This window comes from Pelodiscus sinensis, chromosome 13, assembly GCF_049634645.1.
Source record: "Pelodiscus sinensis isolate JC-2024 chromosome 13, ASM4963464v1, whole genome shotgun sequence".
Classification (NCBI taxonomy): domain Eukaryota; kingdom Metazoa; phylum Chordata; order Testudines; family Trionychidae; genus Pelodiscus; species Pelodiscus sinensis.
Window position 1 is genome coordinate 101,953 of NC_134723.1, and position 18,502 is coordinate 120,454.

Here is an 18,502-nt window from a genome sequence, read left to right on the forward strand (position 1 = left end):
TCTGGGCTGGGGGTATGGGCTGGGGATGAAGGTTTTGGGGTGCAGGAGATGGCTCCATGTTTGGGGGGGGTCTCAGAGTGGGACAGGAGGTTGGGCTTATCTGGGCAGCTCCTGGGTAATGGCACCAGGACAGAACTGCACCCTGTAACTGGCCAGTAGGTCTGGATCTGGTGGGGGTGGGGAGAGAACATGAGGCTGTGCATGCTGCTCTCCTCTGCAAGCACCACTCCCCCAGCTCCCATTGGCTAGGAACCAGCTAATGGGAGTGCAGAGCCAGTGCTCAGGTTGGGGGCTCCTTCCTAGGAGCCAGACTTGCTACGGGCCACTTCCTATCCGACCTAGTTCAGCGCTGCCCCCGCCACGGCAGCTCCCTCTTGGGGATGATGGGGAGGAGCCTCTTTCTCCCAACAGTTCTGTGTTGGTGCTGGGGAAAGGGCGCCTCTTCCTCAGCCACTGCAGCTGAGAGGGGAGCCTTTCTCCTGGCCATGGCAGCTCTGTGCTGGAGCCAGTGACAGGGGCGCCTCTCCCCCAGCTGTGGAATCTTTGTGGCTTGGGGAGAGGCATCTTTTCCCACTGAAGCTCTGAGTCCAGAGTCCCTGTGCCAGTGTGTGGGGCTTAATGGGAAGCTGAGCAGCTGCATGGCGGTGTAGCTTAGAAGTACTTAGGGCATGTCCCTGGGACATGCCCGTTGGCTATATGATATTTGGGTGTCTCAGGTCTAATTAACATGAGAGAGACTGATGTTTTCACCCCCACTCTTGTAGGAAATGTACTGTTACCAGCCAGTGGTGAAGATATCCCATAGATGGCATCACTGCAGGAAAAGATTTTATTAGCCTTGTGTGTGTGTGTGTATAATGTTCAGCACAAAACAGGGCCTGAATTCCCTGGCTCCTTACTGTGCTCTGTTCAGGTGCAGGTCAGTGTGCTTTCTTGTAGGAGGACACTCAGCTCGGGTTGTAGACATGTTCTTCTCAGCATGCTCTGTAATGCCCTCCAAGGCAGAAAGCCTAGGGGAGAAAGCAAAGAGGTGTGCTTAAAAACATATGGAAAATTAATCTATCGGCCTGTGTGGAAATCCATTCCAAAGCTACGAACCATCAGGCTGAAAGCCAGAGAGATATGCTTGAGATTTTCAAAGCTGCCTGGAGATCTGAATGCAAATTCCAGCAGAAACACATGGGTATGATTTGTTTAAATCCCCTAGCAGGCACTCCAAGACAGGCACACAGGCTCCTAATGGAAGTAATCACCACAGATGCCAGCTTCTAATTTTCCCTGTGGGTGCTCAACTCCCCACACTCCTCAGCTCAAGGCCTAGCTTTCACTCCACCCCCTTCTCCCAACACCCCACCCCACCTCTTTCTGCCTCATCCTCAGAACTTCCTTATTGGTCCTGCCCCTCTCTCCTAGAGCCTTCTGCAGACTGCAGAAAAGCTGTTCATCCCAGAGCCTCCTGCATTTGGCAGAAGGGAGAGGAGCTGATCTGCAGAGGTTGCAGGTGGGCAGCAGTGTGAGAGGGGGGAAGGGATAGGACTGCCTATGGATGCTAAGCACTTGCACATTTTTCCTCATGGGTACTTCAGTTTAAGGCCAGAAAGGACCAGAAGATCATCTCACAAGCACCACACAACTCCTGGACATCATGCCAACATCCAGATTCAGAGCACACTGCTGTGTGCTACAGACAGAGAGAACAAAGGAGACCAAGGTGCAGCAGTGCCAGAGGCTTGGCACCTGGCATGGGAATTTCAAATTGTGATGTTCTGCAAGGGGACTGGAACATGGCTCACGAATTCCTCACAAGCGCAATCTGATGGCTGTGGTAACTCCTTACTTTGCTGCATTCCATTCAGGCTCTCTGTGTTCAGTGCCTCTGGTACCCTCCGATTCAATATCTACTGTGGGGCTTCTCTCCTCATAGCCAGAGACGGATCTGGTAAGGAACAAAAAGCCCATCACTTGCACCTGGAACGTTGTGAAAATCCATTCTACGAGCTGAGGAAAAGGAAATACTCTGTTCAGCTGTTCCCAGGCTCTTTCTATGGCGACTGTTCCATGGCCCCAATTGCACTGCAATGAGCCAAGCTCCTGACTGACTTTCTATACATGTCAGTTGCCCATCACAACCTCTGTTGCTCTTCTAGCACCTTACGGTCACTAGGATGGGAGCAGAGCCCAGCCACATCAATGTGGCAAAAACCAAAGGATTCTAATCGTCGTTCCCTCTAAGCTGTGCAGCCGGGCATATTAAGCCCTGTGCAGGGGCTCAGGGCTGCAGCAGGGAGCGATGCCCCTCCTCAAGCCCCGAAGCTGCCTCAGTCAGGGGAGAGGCATCCCTCCCACTACCCCAGCTCGGAGCCACTGTTGCTGAGGCAGAGGGGTCCCTCCCTGCCAGCCTCAGCATGGAGCTGCCACAGTCAGGGAAGCTCTGTGCTGGGGCCAGCAGAGCAGGTCTGGCTCCTACACGGGAAGCCAAGGGGCTCTGCACGCTGCCCCCATCCTGAGTATTGGCTCTATACACCCATTGGCCAGAAACTGACCAATGGGAGATGGGAGGCAGTGCTTCCAGGTAAAAGCAGTGCACATGGCATGCTGCAAACTCATACACCCCTCCAGGAACTAGACCTGCTGGCTGCTTCTGGGGCATAGCAGGGTGCCCCCAGGACAGACAGGCATAAGACAGCCTGCCTTAGCACCGCTGTGATGGGGTGCACAAAACCTGAACTACCTGCTGGAGGCCTTTCAGTGCCCTGGCCAGCAGCAGGAGCAGTGGAGAGGTCTTCCGAGCAGGGTAGAGGGGCAGCCTTCACTGCAGCCAACTAGGATGTGGCAGGCTGCTATATAAGGAGCTGCTAGCTAAGGCCTGTCAATTCCAACCTGGAGCTCAACCCAGGCAGACCTCTGGGCTGACTGGGAACACCAGCACCTTGGACAGCTCCAAGTGGGGCTGGGCCCCTGTAACTAAGCGGAGCTAGATCCTTTGGCAAAAGGCTAGCCAGCGGCAATTCTGAGAAACCCCGGACAAGGGAAACTTTGCAACTAGGTCCTAGAGAAGGGCTGGATGAAATGGCATCCCGGGGAAGTGGCCCAGGGACACGACTCTGATAACTGGCAGGTAACTGCTACCTATAGGGTCCCTGGGCCGGGACCCAGAGGAGTGGGTGGGCCTGGGTCCCCCCCAAACCCCTTACAAACTACACCTGAATGAGGAGGTAAAGAGGAAGCCTGAACTCAGCCATGGATTGGACTGCTGTGCCTTGCCCACAAACAGCCGAGGTAATTATTGCGAGACCCCCCCCCTTCAGCCACTAAGGGGTGCTCATAGACAGGACTGAACTTGTTACAACCACTGACCAGAAGCCACCCAGTTAAGCCGAGTCCCAATGTCCCACCCCACCCTAAGTCCCCCACAAACCCAGAGCCCCTCCCCAAACTGGAGTCCCCTCTTCCACTCCAAGCCCCTCATCCCCTGCCCCACTTCAGTGTTTATACCCTCAGATAAGAGCCTTCACTGCCTCCTGCTCACTAACTACCTGCCCCAGCCTGGAACCCCCTTTTATGATCCTCACTCCAATCCCTCAGACCCATCTCCACTACACATTGTCTGTGTGCAGAATGTTTTTTGTTATGTGACACATCACCTACGTGCTGGTACACCTCTCATAACAAAAGCCATTCCACAAATGGATATAGAAAATTAGAGGGAACACTGAGCACATGGCATTGACAAATGAAGAGAGACTGAGTGTCTGAATCTTGTCAGGGAAGGCTGACTAAGAATACACCTAGAGCTCACCCTATGGTCTATGTGAGTGGGCTGCACAAGGCGTCCTCCTTAATCTCAATGGGCTGCTAGATTGTTGTAACCAAGACGGTCTCCTGGGACAGGGCAATTTTCCTAACTGCGCTTGCATACCTAGAATTTGTGGTTTGTGCCAGCTGAACCATAGCAGCACTTGGATTGAATACAGAGGGAGCGCTTGGCTCTCACAGTAAGTGCTGTGTGCAGACAGTATGCACCTCACTTCATATTCCTTGCTTTACATGCATGTCACTTGAGTAATACTGAGAAGGAAAAAACCCTACGCAGATGGAAACCAGAGGAATGTGGCAATCCTGCATGGGGGCAACAGTAAACAAAATGTTTTGTGGGCCACACATCAAACCTCAAGGGGGCACATCAAACAGATGGGCTACAGGCTGCCTACCCCTACCCTAGGTCCCGTGAGCTGGAGTATCTATCTCTTCCACACAGCCCCTTTTCACCACTACACTCCAAGGCTGATTGCTGTAATAAGAGCAATGGACTTCAGATTTTTATTTGCCCTCAAACTTCCGGGAAAATCCCACTAAATGCAACACCTATGTACCTTTTAGGGTCACATTCTGTATCACCCAGGTATCCAGCGGCTATGAATCTGGTATCAGTGGGATGTGTGAAAATGTCTCTGGATTGGGAGTTGGATCTGCCAGAGGAGGAAAGTCATTAAATGCTTCACTGTATTAAAAGTGGCTCCTAGAAGGCACTGTCTAGACCATGGATGGGCAATCATTTTTGATGTGTGGCCACTCCCAGAATTTGGAAAGTGGTCAAGCCTGCACTTTTCCATGATATTAATGGAAGAGAAGATGCAGGGTCTGTGATGGAGATTGGGTGCAGAAGGGAGCTTGGAGTAAGGGAAGGAGTTTGGGTGAAGGAGGCAGTTGTGACCTGGGGCACTGGACTGGAGTGCAGAGGGTTGGATTTAGACCTAATGCAGGTAATGGGGACTGTGATCTGGGCAAGGGATGGGGTGCCAGATCTAGGAAGGGATATGGGTGCAGGAGGTGGCAGAGGATTTGGGTATGTGGATTAGGGGGCAGGAGTGGGGGGCAGAGGGTTGGGGAAGGGAGGGACGAAGGTGCCAGAAGCAGGCCTTGTCCAGGAGGCTTACCAGCGAGCAGACAGTCCTGAATCAGCCTCCCTGCCTGCCAGTATTCCCTCTACACTGTGCGGCAGCACAGCTTCAGAGGCCATTAATCAGCCCTGTCCAGTCAGCTCTGAGCATGGAGTCCCGAGCCTCTGATTGGGCAGGGCTAATTAATCACCTGTGAAGCTGTGCTGCTGCACAGGTTAGAGGGAACACTACTACTTGCCTGCCCCCACAGAGGCAGCAGCCATCCGCTCTGAAGCCTCTTGTGCTTTGTGGCTGCCTGTTATTGAAACAGGCAGCTCCTATTGGCCAGTTTTTAGCCAGAAGCTAGCCAATGGGGTTTTGCTGGGGGCGGGAGCAGCTCCTAAAGCTTTCCCCTTTCCCCTCCAGATTCACAGTTTTTAAAGAGGGGAGCCCATCCGGGGCTCCACACCCACACCTGGTGGCTTGGCAGGCTGGATCCGGCCCATGGGCCTTATTTTGCCCAGGCCTGGACTAGACCAGCAGTTCTCAAAGTGTAGGCCAGGACCCCAAAATCAGTCCCAATCGCGTTTTAATGGGAATGCCACTCTACACTATTAAAGGGACAGAGCAGCCATTCCACCAGTCTCAGCACAAGCCCTGTGGCTCTGCACTATTAGGGACAAGGGAGCCTGCTTGCAAAGACACTGGCTCAGTCCTGGTTGGCCCCCTGTAGCATCCCAGCCTGACAGCCAAGGGAAGTCTCCGCTACTACACCAGCAGAGGAGCATTTCATTCCATGCAGCCCCAGCTGGGCTGGTGGGAGGCTGGAAGAGACTGGAAGTGAGAGCTGCAGCTTTGCTAAGACAGCTGGTAGAGAGGACAGTCCACCCCAATTTCAGCTCACCTGAAGGGGGACTAGTGGGAGAGACAGAAAGTCTGATGGTCTCCAGCAGCACTGGGCAGCAGGGAGAAGGAGTAGGATTTCCTTTGAGCCCCAGAGGGCTGGGGGAAAGGGGCAAGTTCTGGCTGGACAAGAACTCCAGTAACCAAAGTGTCTTTTTAAAAAGGAATCTAAGTATTTGTAACCTGACGTGTCTGACTGAACCCCAGCTCAGGGGCTGCAGTGACACTGCGACTAGGAGAGTTGTCTATTCCCAATTTCTAGGGGTTCCAGACAAGTGACTGCCATTAGGTTTTACAGTTTGTTTGGGGACAGGGACAGGCTTGGAAAGTCATTAAGGGCAGATGCCTGGCCTTTGTTTTTTAGTGTAGTTTCTTGGTTCTTCAAAATGCCTCAGTGACTCCTAAGTAAAGTAACAAGCACAACTGGGATTAGCATTTGCAAGATAAAGACCTTATTTACATTACAAGGTCTTTCCAGCCAGGAAGCAAACTCCACCAAAATGTGTTCAAGTGCTCGGTTTCCTTTGGGGGGAAGGAAAGGTTACCTAGTAAGCCTAAAACAAAAGGAAAAACTATGGAGCACTTTAAAGACTAACAAGGTTGTTTAATACCTGATGAGCTTTCGTGGGCCAGACCCACTTCCTCAGATCATATTCTGGAAGAGAATTGGCATGACCATATATACCAAAGGAATACAATGAAAAAAGTGAACAAGTTATTAAACTGACAAATCAGATTTAGTACAGAATAGCTATTCCCTCCTTCCCTCTCCCTCACCCCACCATCTGTACTAAATCTGATTTGTCATTTTAATAACTTGTTTACTTTTTTCATTGTATTCCTTTGGCATATATGGTCATGCCAATTCTCTTCCAGAATATGATCTGAGGAAGTGGGTCTGGCCCACGAAAGCCAATTAAACCATTAAACCATCTTGCTAGTCTTTAAAGTGCTACATAGTTTTTCCTTTTGTTTTAGCAAGATCAGACTAACATGACTACCTCTCTATTACTAGTAAGCCTACTGTGTCTTTCTTTGTGAAATACAGTGAACCGAAGAAAGGTTTTCCCCTGTCCCTAATAATGCAGAAGGCAGCAGGGAGAGGGAGGGGGGTTTGTGCTGAGACCCACGGGACCAGCTGCTCTGTCCCTTTAAGAATGCAGAGTGGCAGTGGGGATGTGAGGGGGGAAGGGGGAAGGGGCTTGTGCTGAGACCAGCAAGGATGGCTGCTGTGTCCCTTTAAGAATGTGGAGTGGCAGTGGGGAGAAGGATGGGGGGGGAGGGTTGTGCTGAGGATGGCTGATCTGTCCCTTTCAGAATGCAGAATGGCACCACTGGGAAAGGTTGCCCTGAGACCTGGCAGGGGACCAGAGATTGAGCCAGTATCTTTGCCCGCCTGCTCCTCTCTGTCCCTTTAAGAGTGCAGAGCAGCAGCTGGTAGTTATACTGAGACCCCGAGTGAGCCTGCTGTGAATGCCATCTCTGGCTCTTACCTTGTGAGGTTGGAATTCATGTCCTCCATGTATTCAGGGCCCCTGTACTGATGGCATGTCTCAATCACCGGATCAGATGTATTGTCTCTAAAATACAAGTTAGACCTGCAAGGGGGAGAGAGATGTTGTAAGAGTAGTTTGATGAATGGAGTTAAAGTAACAAAATCATATGATGTGAAGCTTTCCTTTTGGAAAAAGAACTTATTGCCCCCACCTGCTGCTCACTTCAGACCATGAGATGTACCTTCCAGTCAGTTACCATGTACCAGCATACTACACAACATGACAGCTTACTGGTCTAAGTGGCAGACTGGAACCTGTGAGAAACCTTGCCAACATGGGAAAGAAGCAGAAGGACCTCCATGCACTTTTAATGATAGGGTGTTTCTCTTCTCATGGACAGTACATCCCTCACCCCCTCATATACACTGAAGGAGTGCAGTTCCCTTGGTATGTCCTTTGTTAGAATGCTCCGGGGACAGAAAAATAGCCCTCTCTCTCAACACCAAGACAAAATCAGCAGCATGTGATGATGTTTACAGACTCTGCTCTTGCTTTATTGGGTCAAATTTATGGTCAATCTCTAGGGAATCAGGATAGCTAGAAAAAAAAAAGACATCACCCTCAGAAAGCATAGTATCACCCATTTCCTGAATATTTGTGTCTGTGAAAGGACATCATTATTTGGGGATGAACCTCATCATATTTCTTATTGGGAAACTCTCAATTGTTTGGAGAAAATAAATGCAAACTTCCCCATTTCCTGCTTTGTGTATTAAATACAAGAGTAGTAGGGCTAGCCACGACCATCGGGGTGAGTGACAGAGAATGCATGCATGCATATGGGATTCAGGCAAGGCCATTTTCAGGTACATTGTCTGCAGTCCTTACTTCTACCCCACTCACACATGCTCAGAGTGAGCAAGGTGGACCCTTACCCCTTGTGGACTGTTTCCAGGGAGATGATACTGAGGGGAACTTCAGATTTTTGGTCAAACATTGTATTCTGTGTTCTTGTTTCATGGCTGTGAGAGGCAATAAAGTACAAGGTTTTCATTTCCTTCACCCTTGAGCCTCTCTTAGTAATGGTTTCTGGCACACTGGAGTCAAGTAATAACTAATTCTTACCCATATTCTACATTGGGCAGTATTGTATAGCTCTAGGTACTGTAGCACCTGAGACATTAATGGATTTGTCTTCATAACAGTCCTGTATGGCAAGATCATTATCCCTTTTTACAGGAACTGAGCAACAGGTAAAATAAGTGACTTGCCCAGTGTCATTCAAGGAATCAGTGGCAGAGCTGGGACTAGGACCCAGCTTTCCTGAGTGGCAATCCAAGAAGCCATCTTCCCCAGAGGCTATTTAATGTTATTAGCACACAAATCAAGTTCAAAATTGCCCAGCCCTTTGGAAATTCCCTAAGCAAATATCACTTATAAAAACACTAGAGTGCTCACTAGACACAAAGGCTGCGGTGACACAGAGTTTGGAGTCATTACTATGAAGGCTGATTTGCACAAGGGAAGATATTCTATACATTGTTTGCTAATTAAAAGGAGACTGTATATCCCTTGTTACATGAGTCAGAGCCTTCTGCTGCTGTTCAATTTAAGGATCCAGATGCAACATTCTACAAGTCAGCTGAAGATGATATTCCAAAATCAGAGGCATGAAGGGGATGTTACCTCTCCTCAGAAGAAATGGAGTCACACACTGTGGGTTTGAGGGTCCTTTCCTCTTTTTCACTATGGAAATAAGAGAGACAGTGAGTTGAAAGGGTTTAGTGTCTTTACGCTCTCCAAACCCTTTTTCTATAATTAGATACACCTGCTGTGGGGAACATAGGCAGAAGAGACAGACAACTTTTTCACCAGCTCTTCTGAGCACTGAGCATTTGGTTTGTTTTAACAGTTGCTGGCTTTGCGGCTGGTGGAAGAGGCTGGATTGCCCATCAAGTTAGCCACAACACAGAAGCAAACTTCCATCACACACTGCTTCACCAACCTGCCTCCCTCCTGTGCTGGAGACAACCTCTAGGCACAGCAGGAAAGTGGGATGGGGTACTTGCACCGCATCTCTGGCTGAGCCAGAAAGGGGTTAATCCCCTTTGCTGTGCTGAGAGGAGGAGTCTACTCCTTCACAAGTGTTGGAGCTGCCAGGCCTGGAGAAAAGAGCTGGTTGCTCTGGTTTAGTAGGCTGCTGAAAGCTGGAGCTGGCAGTGGTTTCTCTTAAAGGTGGAAGCTACACAATTGAGTCGAGCCTTCAGAGTTGGAAGTGGAGGGCAGAGGAGGGCAGAGAGAGAGGGGAAGAGTGGGAAATTCCAGGGTGTGTAATGTTTTAAACACTATCTACTCTCCCTCAGGGAGCAGTCTCATGGTGGCACTAGTGCAGGGGCTTCAATGTGCATCTTCCTCCCCTCTCTTTCTATAGCACACATGAATCAGATCAACAGTCAAACCGGATCAGAGACCCTACTAGATGACTTGAGCTATACAAATGAGAACTAAATCACTGATCTTATGCTAAGTAGGGGCAATGGTGGGCAACTTTATTAGAGACCACCCACAACAGAATATACTCCCAGGGTAGAAGAGGCATTTTGCTACTTAACACGCTATCTTCACATCAGGCTGTCCCATTTTTCTGGTCCCAACACCTTTTACCACATGCCTCCTGGACTAAGCCTGATTTGCTACAACCACCTTTATTCTGAGGGCTCTTGTACTGCAGGCACAAGTGAGCTAAAGTGAACCCCCAACAGATAAAAGCAGACAGCATCTATTTCACTTCAATAGCATGGAAGGTGTTTCTGTCCAACTCTACCTTTTTCCTGTGGAAATGGTAGTGGCTTTGGGAACCGATTCATCCCAGAAGATCAGGTCAGGCTCCTCTTTAACTGGATTGTGACTAGTAAAAAAAAACCCAACCCAACAGTAAGACTCAGTATGCAGTACTTGTACTACAGCCTACAGGGGTGCACAGAGAAAACCAGAGACATATGCTGGATGATATTCCACTCTGCACAACCTAACCATATAAATGAGAGCCACCATGCACCTGTTCAGTTGCTGAGTTTTTTCCTCACTCTGCCTATTGTTCCCTACAGTGTAAACTTTCTTCACTGTTTCCTGCTGAGGTCAAGCGACTGCGATCCCCCCAATCTTTTGAGAGACTCTCACACACTGAATGGTTCCACTGGTAGGCGTGGCCATGCCTGTGCTCTATGATCATGCATTTGCTCCAGTAACAAGACTTGGCCATATATTCATGGACCTTGACTATGGGAACATCAACACAGCCTGAACTCTACCTTTTCTCTGGGGAGGAGGTGGCTCTCAGCTTTACTTCACTCTAAGCCACTGGCTTGGGGATATTCATAACTTTCTTCACATATAAATATAAAAAGAAAGTTGCAATTAATCCGACGTGCTACCACAAACTTATTTGGTATCTCCAAGTCTTCTACAGTTATTGAAGTTCTATACACAAAGGAAGACAGAATTTGAAAGGAAAGGGCAAACGAACAAAAATCTGAATCCTGTTCTGATCCAACCTAAACATAGCAAACCAACTAAGAGTGGTGAACATGATTGGGAAGAGAACTCCACTACAATGGGACATAGTAAGCAAATGACCTTCTGCCCAGGAAAGTCAGTCTGAGGACAGGACAGACAGATCTCTGAAAAGACAAAGGGCATAATCTAGGTCATAGGAGGTTGGTATACAAGGAGGGGTAACAAGCCTTCTCAGCTGGATCCCCATAGAATATGGGGAAGACACCAGCCCCCATTTCTCCTGGGTGCCACAAACTAAGTGCTTCATTGCTTGCTCACTGGGCAGAGCAGCATCTTTCTCAATACTGAGAGGAATCATCTCTTCCTCAGAGGAGTTAGCAAAGGCCAGGGCATAGCAAGTGGCACTATCTGCAACATAAAGTACACATGATTTGGGAGCACTTGCTGGAGTGGAGGCTCATTTCATATAATAAACTCTATAGCGACTCTACCTTCTGCCTGTAGCCAGGGTAGATTTGGATAGTGTTGCTTCACGTTGAGATGTCCCCACAGGCTCCTCCTCATCCCCTTTGTCACTGATAATCACAATAAATAATAATTAATGAAACACGAGATAAAGTGAATACTCCCCTGCTTTCCCACTGCTGCACTGACGTTCCACACTAAGCAGACATCCATGCATAGGGAGTGAATGTCTGTTCCCTGAACTGTTCTTCTGCATCAGACCGCTTCCCCTCTTCCCCGGAATCAGAATGAAGCTCATGCGTTTCTGATATTCCCTGAAAGGGGTCTCAACACTTTGCTTGGGACTCACACACTTACTATGGGAGCTTAGAGTGTGTGCATGACATTAGCTGGAAAGTGCCTTGTCTGGATTCTTAGTTTTGTGCCAGGTTCTAGTGCAGCACTGGAGGGAGCCACACTGGCTTAAACTCAAAGCTTCCCTACCACTGGAATTGGCAGGTGCAGTTTGCTGAGGCAGCTGGGAGCCCACTAGGAAAAGTAAAGACTGGACTGAGAAGCTCCTTTGGGACAGATCCTGTGGGGGCAGGGAAGGACCAATGGAAAACCTGATCACACACAACTCAGGAAGCAGGTGATGTATGTGGAGACTGCCCTATGACCAGACTCTGAAAGTCTGCAAATCACTGACCAACACCCTTTTAAATGAAAAGCAAGGTTGTGCTCTATATCAAACAGCATAAGAACAACCATACGGGGTCAGACTAAAGGTCCATCTAGTCTAGTATCCTGTCTGCTGATGGTAGCCAATACCAGATGCCCCAGAGGGAGAGAACACAACAGGTAATCATCACGTGATCCCTCTCCTGTCATCCTTTTCCAGACAAACAGAGGCTAGGGACACCATTTCTACTCATTTTGGCTAATAGCCTTTGATGGACCTAACCTCCATGAATCTATCTAGCTTTTTTTTGAACCCTGTTAAAGTCCTGACTTCACCACATCCTCTGGCAAGGAGTTCCACAGGTTGACTGTGTGCTGCGTGAAGAAAAAATTCCTTTTGTTTGTTTTAAACCTGCTGCCTATTGATTTCATTTGGTGACTTCTAGTTCTTATATTGTGGGAATAAATAAATAACTCTTCCTTATTCACTTTTTCCACGCCAGTCATGATTTTATAGACCTTTATCATATCCCCCGTTAGTCTCCTCTTTTCTAAGCTGAAAAGTCCAAGTCTTTTTAATCTCTCTTCATATGGGACTTGTTCCAAACCCCTAATCATTTTTGCTGCCCTTTTCTGAACCTTTTCCAACAACAACAAATCTTTTTTGAGATGAAGCAACCACCAAGCAAATGTAGTTCCTATCCAGGGAACTAAAGACCAGTCAGCCGTACCTCAGTCCCTGGAAAAATCATGGAGGGGATCCTCAAGGAATCCATTTTGATGCACTTGGAAGAGGGGAAAGTAATCAGGAATAGTCAACATGGATTCACCAAGAGCAAGTCATGCCTGACCAATCTGATTAGCTTCTAGGATGAGGTAACTGGCTCTCTGGATATGGGAAAGTCAGTGGATGTGTATACCTTGACTTTAGTAAAGTTTTTGATACGGTCTCCCACAATATTCTTGCCAGCAAGTTAAGGAAGTATGGATTGGATAAATGGACTTTAAGATGGATAGAAAGATGGCTAGACTGTTGGACCCAACGGGTAGTGATCAATGGCTCGATGTCAGATTAGCGGTCGGTTTCTAGCGGAGAGCCCCAAGGATCGGTTCTAGGGTAGGTTTTGTTCAACATCTTTACTAATGACCTGGATGAGGGGGTGATTGCACCCTCAGCGAGTTTGCAGATGACACTAAGCTAGAAGGAGAGGTAGATACGTTGGAGGGCAGGGTCCAGAGTGACCTAGAAAGATCAGAAGATTGGGCCAAAAGAAATCTGATGAGGTTCAACAAGGACAAGTGTAGAGTCCTGCCCTTGGGACAGAAGAATCCCAAGCATTGGTACAGGCTGGGGACTGCCTGGCTAAGTAGCAGTTCAATAGAAAAGGACCTGGGGATTACAGTGGATGAGAAGCTGGATATGAGTCAACAGTGTGCCCTTGTAGCCAAGAGGGCTAATGGCATAAAATAGGATGAATTAGAAGGAGCATTGCCAGCAGGTCTAGAGCAGTGATTATTCCCCTTTATTCGGCTTTGGTGAGGCCACATCTGCAGTACTTCGTCCAGTACTGGGCCCCCCCCACTATAGAAAGGATCTGGACGCATTGGAGAAGGTCCACCAAAGGGCAACCAAAATGATTAAGGGGCTGGAGCACATGACCTATGAGGAGACGCTAAGGGATTTGGGCTTCTTTAGTCTGCAGAAGAGAAGAGTGAGGGGGGATTTGAGAGCAGCCTTCAACTTCCTGAAGGGAAGTTCTAAAGAGGATGGAGAGAGGCTGTTCTCAGTAGTGACAGGTGGCAGAACAAGGAGAAGGATCTCAACTTACAGTGGGGGAGGTCTACGTTGGATATTAAGAAAAACTATTTCACTAGAAGGCTGGTGAAGCACTCGAATGGGTTCCCTAGGAAAGTGGTGGAATCTCCATCCCTAGAGGTTTTAAAGTCTCAGCTTGACAAAGCCCTGGCTGGGTTGATTTAGTTTGGATTGGTCCTGCTTTGGGCAGAAGGCTGGACTCAATGACCTCCTGAGGTCTCTTCCAGCTCTATGATTGTATGACCACATCTGTACGCAATATTCAAGATGTGGGTGTACCATGGATTTACAGAGAGGCAATAAGATATTCTCTTATTCTCTATCCTTTTTTTAATGATTCCTAACATTGTTTGCTTTTTTGACTGCCGCTGCACATTGAGTAGATATTTTCAGAGAACTATCCACAATGACTCCAAGATCTCTCTCTTGAGTAGCTGTAGCTAAATTAGTCCCCATCATATTGTATGTATAGTTGGGATTATTTTTTCCATTGTGCATTACTTTACATTTATCAATATTAAATTTCATTTGCCATTTTGTTGCCCAATCACTTAGTTTGCATAGCCACTCCCTTGTGAATTATTACTCTTCCCATGCTGTGACCTGATTTCAGTCCAGCAGTTGCCACTTGGGGTCTGTCTGACTTCATCCTTTCTGCAGGCAAAATGCAATAAAAATCAGCTGGGTCTGAGTCTTGGGAACAGAAGAGAAATGCTACTGCTGGGGAGGAAGGCAGTGTGGTGCACTGCAATATACACAGTGCAGGGACTTGGTTACAATGAAAGATTGCTCAGGTCAGGAAATTAAGTTTTGCATTTTACACTGCTGACACCCTAGATGTCAGAAGTCTGTTTCTGTTTGCATAGGGGCTGATTATCAGAGGTGCTGGACACTCATGCCCTACTGACTTGGGCATTAGCATCTCTGAAAATCATGTCTGCAGAAGCTGGATGTTGGTAGCCATTTTCCCTTTTTAGAGCCGGAAACCATTTTCTGTCGTAAAATATAAGACCCTTTCTAATCTTTACTTGTAGTGCTGCAGCACCAGTGGGGATTGTCCCATGACTGCATTGCATCCAGGAGTCACATTGGGCTGCAGCTGCAAAAAAATCTACTATCACTCTCGGTATGTTATCAGGAGATCTTGTAAGACATGGGAGGTAACTGTTCTGCTCTATGCAGCACTGGGTAAGAACTCAGCTGGAGTACTGGCTCCAGCTTTGGATGACACACTTTAAGAAAGATGTGAACAAATTCTGAAAGCCCAGAGGACAACAAAAAAGATAAACAGTTTTGACCTACAGGGGAAGGTTAAAAACTCAGCATGTCTAGTTGTAATATACAAGATGTACTAGTTGTTCCCAATCACAGAATATTAGAACTGGAAGGGACCTTAAGAGGGTATCAAGTCCCGTCCCCTACCCTCACAGCAGGACCAAGTGCCATCTAGATCATCCCTGATAGATGTCAATCCAACTTACTCTTAAATATCTCCAGTGATGGGGATTCCACAACCTCCCTAGGCAATTTATTCCAGTGTTTAACCACCCTAACAGGCAGGAAGTTTTTCCTAATGTCCAGCCTGAGTCTCCCTTGCTGCAGTTTAAGTCCGTTGCTTCTTATCCTATCATCAGAGGCCAAGAGAATTTTTTTTCTCTCTACTCCTTGTAACACCCTTTTAGATACAATGTCTGCAGCCAGCGGAGTGTGTGATGCTGAGTCAGGGTTCTCCCAAATCCTGCAGCCCCATAGCAGCAAGAATAGAGAGGGTTTATTGCTCCTCCAGGCTACAGCACAGCATAGACGTGATGTGGCTACAGGAGTCTGGGCCAGGATGCCCCAGATCCTTTCGGTTAGAGAGGTCCATCACCCCCCTAGACCTCCAGCCCTCAGTTTAGGCTGACTCCTTCATGTTTCCCAGCCAGCAACTGACCCTTCCCCCGAAGCCTCCTGTTGGTCTCTGCCTCTCTCCCTTTGTCTCTCCCCCTGGGAATCCCGTTATCTCCTCAGGCTGAGCTTAGGTGTCTGGGTTAATACACATTTGGGGGAGTCAGTGGGAATCACACATCACGGTGCAGGGGGACCCCAGGTTACAGAGCAGACAGCACCCCCACTACACCACAGAGTGTATGTATGGATCTCAGGAAAAGTTTTCTAATCCCAGAGCTGAAAGCTCTGAAACAGGCTTTCAAGAAGGCTGTGGAATCCCCTTCTCCGGAGGTTTTTAAGACCAGGTTGGACAAACACCCAGCAGGGATAGTCTATGTTTACTTGGTCTAGACAGCACTAGATTTACTCGTCTGAGGGCCTGGAGTAAAAGATTTTTGTGGCTCCTGAGTGGGGCCGAAAATGAGTGTTTCCATGTGCAAGAGAGGGCTACAAGGAGCAGGCTGGGAGTGAGGATGCAGGGTCTGGGTGGGAAGTAGGGTGCAGCAAAAACAGCCCCATGGTGATTTGTTTCAGCGCCATATATTATGGCCACCCAAGAGATTTGGGAAGCTTAGAACTCATACACTGTACCTGCTTTCAGTGTAACTAGGGATCTGTGATGTGCTTTTATTCCAGAGTCTGGTGGCTTGGCTCTTACTGTCTGCGTCAAAGCTGCAAAGTGAGCAAAGAAAAACACACTCAATGAGCAAACTAGCGCACTCCTACAAATGGTCAATTTTTTTTTTTAAAGCAAAAAAGGGTATTTTCCCCCCAATTAAAAAACAGCCTCCTCCCCCCAAAAATAATGTTTTCATTAAAATTCTTGATGTAAAAAATGTCCATTATTTGCAGAAAAGTATGTTTGAGAACATCTTCAAAAAATTAGAATTTACAAAAATCAGCATTTACACTTGGGTTTCTACTAATGAAAACTGTCAATAACCATTTTAATAATGTCTTTGATAAAACTCCAGCAATTTTTAAAAACTGTGACCATTTTTGAAAAAAACGAAAACAGCTCCACTTTGCAACAGAGACAAGTACAAAATTTTGAAATTTTTCATTAAACTTTTCAGCTTTTGACCAGTTTTTCTCAGGATACTTCTAAATTCTCACAGTTGTATATTCCAGAGGATAGCAGATTCCCATATTTAATGCTTCCTCCATTGATATGATAAAAGTGCCTCCTGTCAGAGGGACTGTGCTTGGCAAGACTGTTTCACTTGACATTTCAAATAATTTAAGAAGTATCACACGCCAGGGTAGGATAAAAGAACAGATCGTTTTTTCCATAGTACCACTACTCTTACCTTGTGGTGTAATCAGCAGCCATTGGCTTTGGCTTACTCCAGGAAGACTCATTTGGGTTCTTGCTCTCTCCATTTGTACTGACAACAAAAAAGTAATAATGCAATATTCACTTAAGATACTTCTGTGGCTGCCATGACCAAGTACCCATCTCAGAGTTTACTATAATTACCTTCACAACTCCCTGGAAGGCAGGGCAGTCCTATTGGCCACATTTTGTAAATTGGGAACTGAGGCTAAGAGGCAAAGCAATCTGTCTAAAGTCGCAGAACAGGGATTTGAACTTAAGTCTTGTGGGTCCTTCCTGATAGCACCACCACCAGACTCACCCTGTGACAAGCTTATAGCCATGTCAAGGCCTTACGTCTGCAATGCAATGCTCATGGACAGACATCTGCACTCATGCAGAGCTCAACAGATTTACTGACATCAATGGGTTCCTTTCAAGGACTCTTCCACGGTCATGACTGTGAACTCTAGCACATGATGTAATAACTAGCAGGAACACTTTGAACAGCTACCTAATACACGCATGTATACACCTACTGTGCCCTGAGTTAGCATATGCTCTGCCTGGCCCAAAAATGACTTTGTACATAGTGCTGACAGTTTCATTGTGGCCCCTGGGGCTTTCAAAGTTGAGTAGCCCTGATTTATTAGGTAGGGAGGTGTGCACGTAAGTCATAAACAGACCACATTCGTTTAAAGGACAAATATGTATGACGTGACAATCCCATAATCCTTTAGGTTCACTTATACATCACAAGCCCAGAGTTTTAGTTTACCCTGCATAAGAAGTCATAATATTAGGATTTATATGCTATAGTAATGGGCCTCAGAATAAGAGCCAAAATAGACAAAGATAAAGTGTAAATGTCACCATGTTGTGATGTGTCATTAATACACTTGTGATGAATAGGGAAGAGGATGTAATGCCCTTTTTTGGACATTCCAGCCATTCAAGAAACTAAAGTTCTTTCACAGTGGTAAACTCGAGACCTAATCCTAACTGTCTTGCCTGTTAGGGTTAAAACCATAGACAGCAGGTCCTCCAGCAGGGGTGGGCAATAATTTTTGACTGGGGGCCACTTCAAAAATTTCTGAAGGGGCTTCCCCACCCACAGACCATGATTGGTCTAGGGGTGGAGGAGTGTGCGAAGTCTTTGCCTCCCCCCAGAGAGACCCGCCAGCCTTCTAGGTACCCTGCTCCTGTTGGTGGGAGGAGACTTTGTGTGCTCCCCCATGCTGCCCCCAGGTCAATCAGGGCCTGGGGAGGGGAAGCACTTGAAGCCTCTTGCTCTCTGTCCCTGCTCTGCAAGGGAACACCGCACTTAGAGTCAACTGCCAGCTAAGCAGCTGGTGATTGACTTTAAAAGCTGAGCCCATTGCAGGACAGGAAGAAGACGACTTCACACGCTCTCCCCACCCCCAAGCGCTGATTGGCCTGGGTGCAGGGGGAGCAGCAGGGTCTCCGTAGGCCAAATTAACTTGCTTGGTGGGCCGGATCCAGGCCACAGAGGCCCTTTTGC

At 47.6% G+C, this 18,502-nt stretch overlaps 1 protein-coding gene and 1 long non-coding RNA gene across 12 annotated transcripts in view; one reads left to right on the forward strand and one right to left on the reverse strand.

Moving 5' to 3' along the window:
* LOC142831314 (uncharacterized) overlaps nucleotides 1-18,502 on the forward strand; it is an 86,888-nt gene that overhangs the window by 25,915 nt on the left and 42,471 nt on the right. Inside the window, exon 3 of one of the 2 annotated variants that reach the window (XR_012907034.1) lies at nucleotides 14,771-14,859. The exons of the other annotated variant lie outside the window; for it this stretch is intronic. This is a non-coding gene — a long non-coding RNA (uncharacterized LOC142831314). Of the gene's footprint in view, nucleotides 1-14,770; nucleotides 14,860-18,502 lie in introns of those variants that run through there. 2 annotated transcript variants of the gene reach the window in all.
* ZNF185 (zinc finger protein 185 with LIM domain) overlaps nucleotides 1-18,502 on the reverse strand; it is a 78,226-nt gene that overhangs the window by 17,850 nt on the left and 41,874 nt on the right. For 8 of the 10 annotated variants that reach the window (XM_075941214.1, XM_075941212.1, XM_075941213.1 and 5 more), the window contains 9 exons: nucleotides 16,976-17,053; nucleotides 16,257-16,337; nucleotides 11,287-11,370; nucleotides 10,104-10,187; nucleotides 8,966-9,025; nucleotides 7,277-7,381; nucleotides 4,374-4,469; nucleotides 1,838-1,936; nucleotides 900-1,010 (listed from right to left, as the gene is read on the reverse strand). In XM_075941214.1, coding sequence (XP_075797329.1) covers nucleotides 900-1,010; nucleotides 1,838-1,936; nucleotides 4,374-4,469; nucleotides 7,277-7,381; nucleotides 8,966-9,025; nucleotides 10,104-10,187; nucleotides 11,287-11,370; nucleotides 16,257-16,337; nucleotides 16,976-17,053 — 798 coding nt within the window. The remainder of the gene's footprint in view (nucleotides 1-899; nucleotides 1,011-1,837; nucleotides 1,937-4,373; nucleotides 4,470-7,276; nucleotides 7,382-8,965; nucleotides 9,026-10,103; nucleotides 10,188-11,286; nucleotides 11,371-16,256; nucleotides 16,338-16,975; nucleotides 17,054-18,502) is intronic. The other 2 variants (XM_075941216.1, XM_006111329.4) reach the window with 2 other exon arrangements.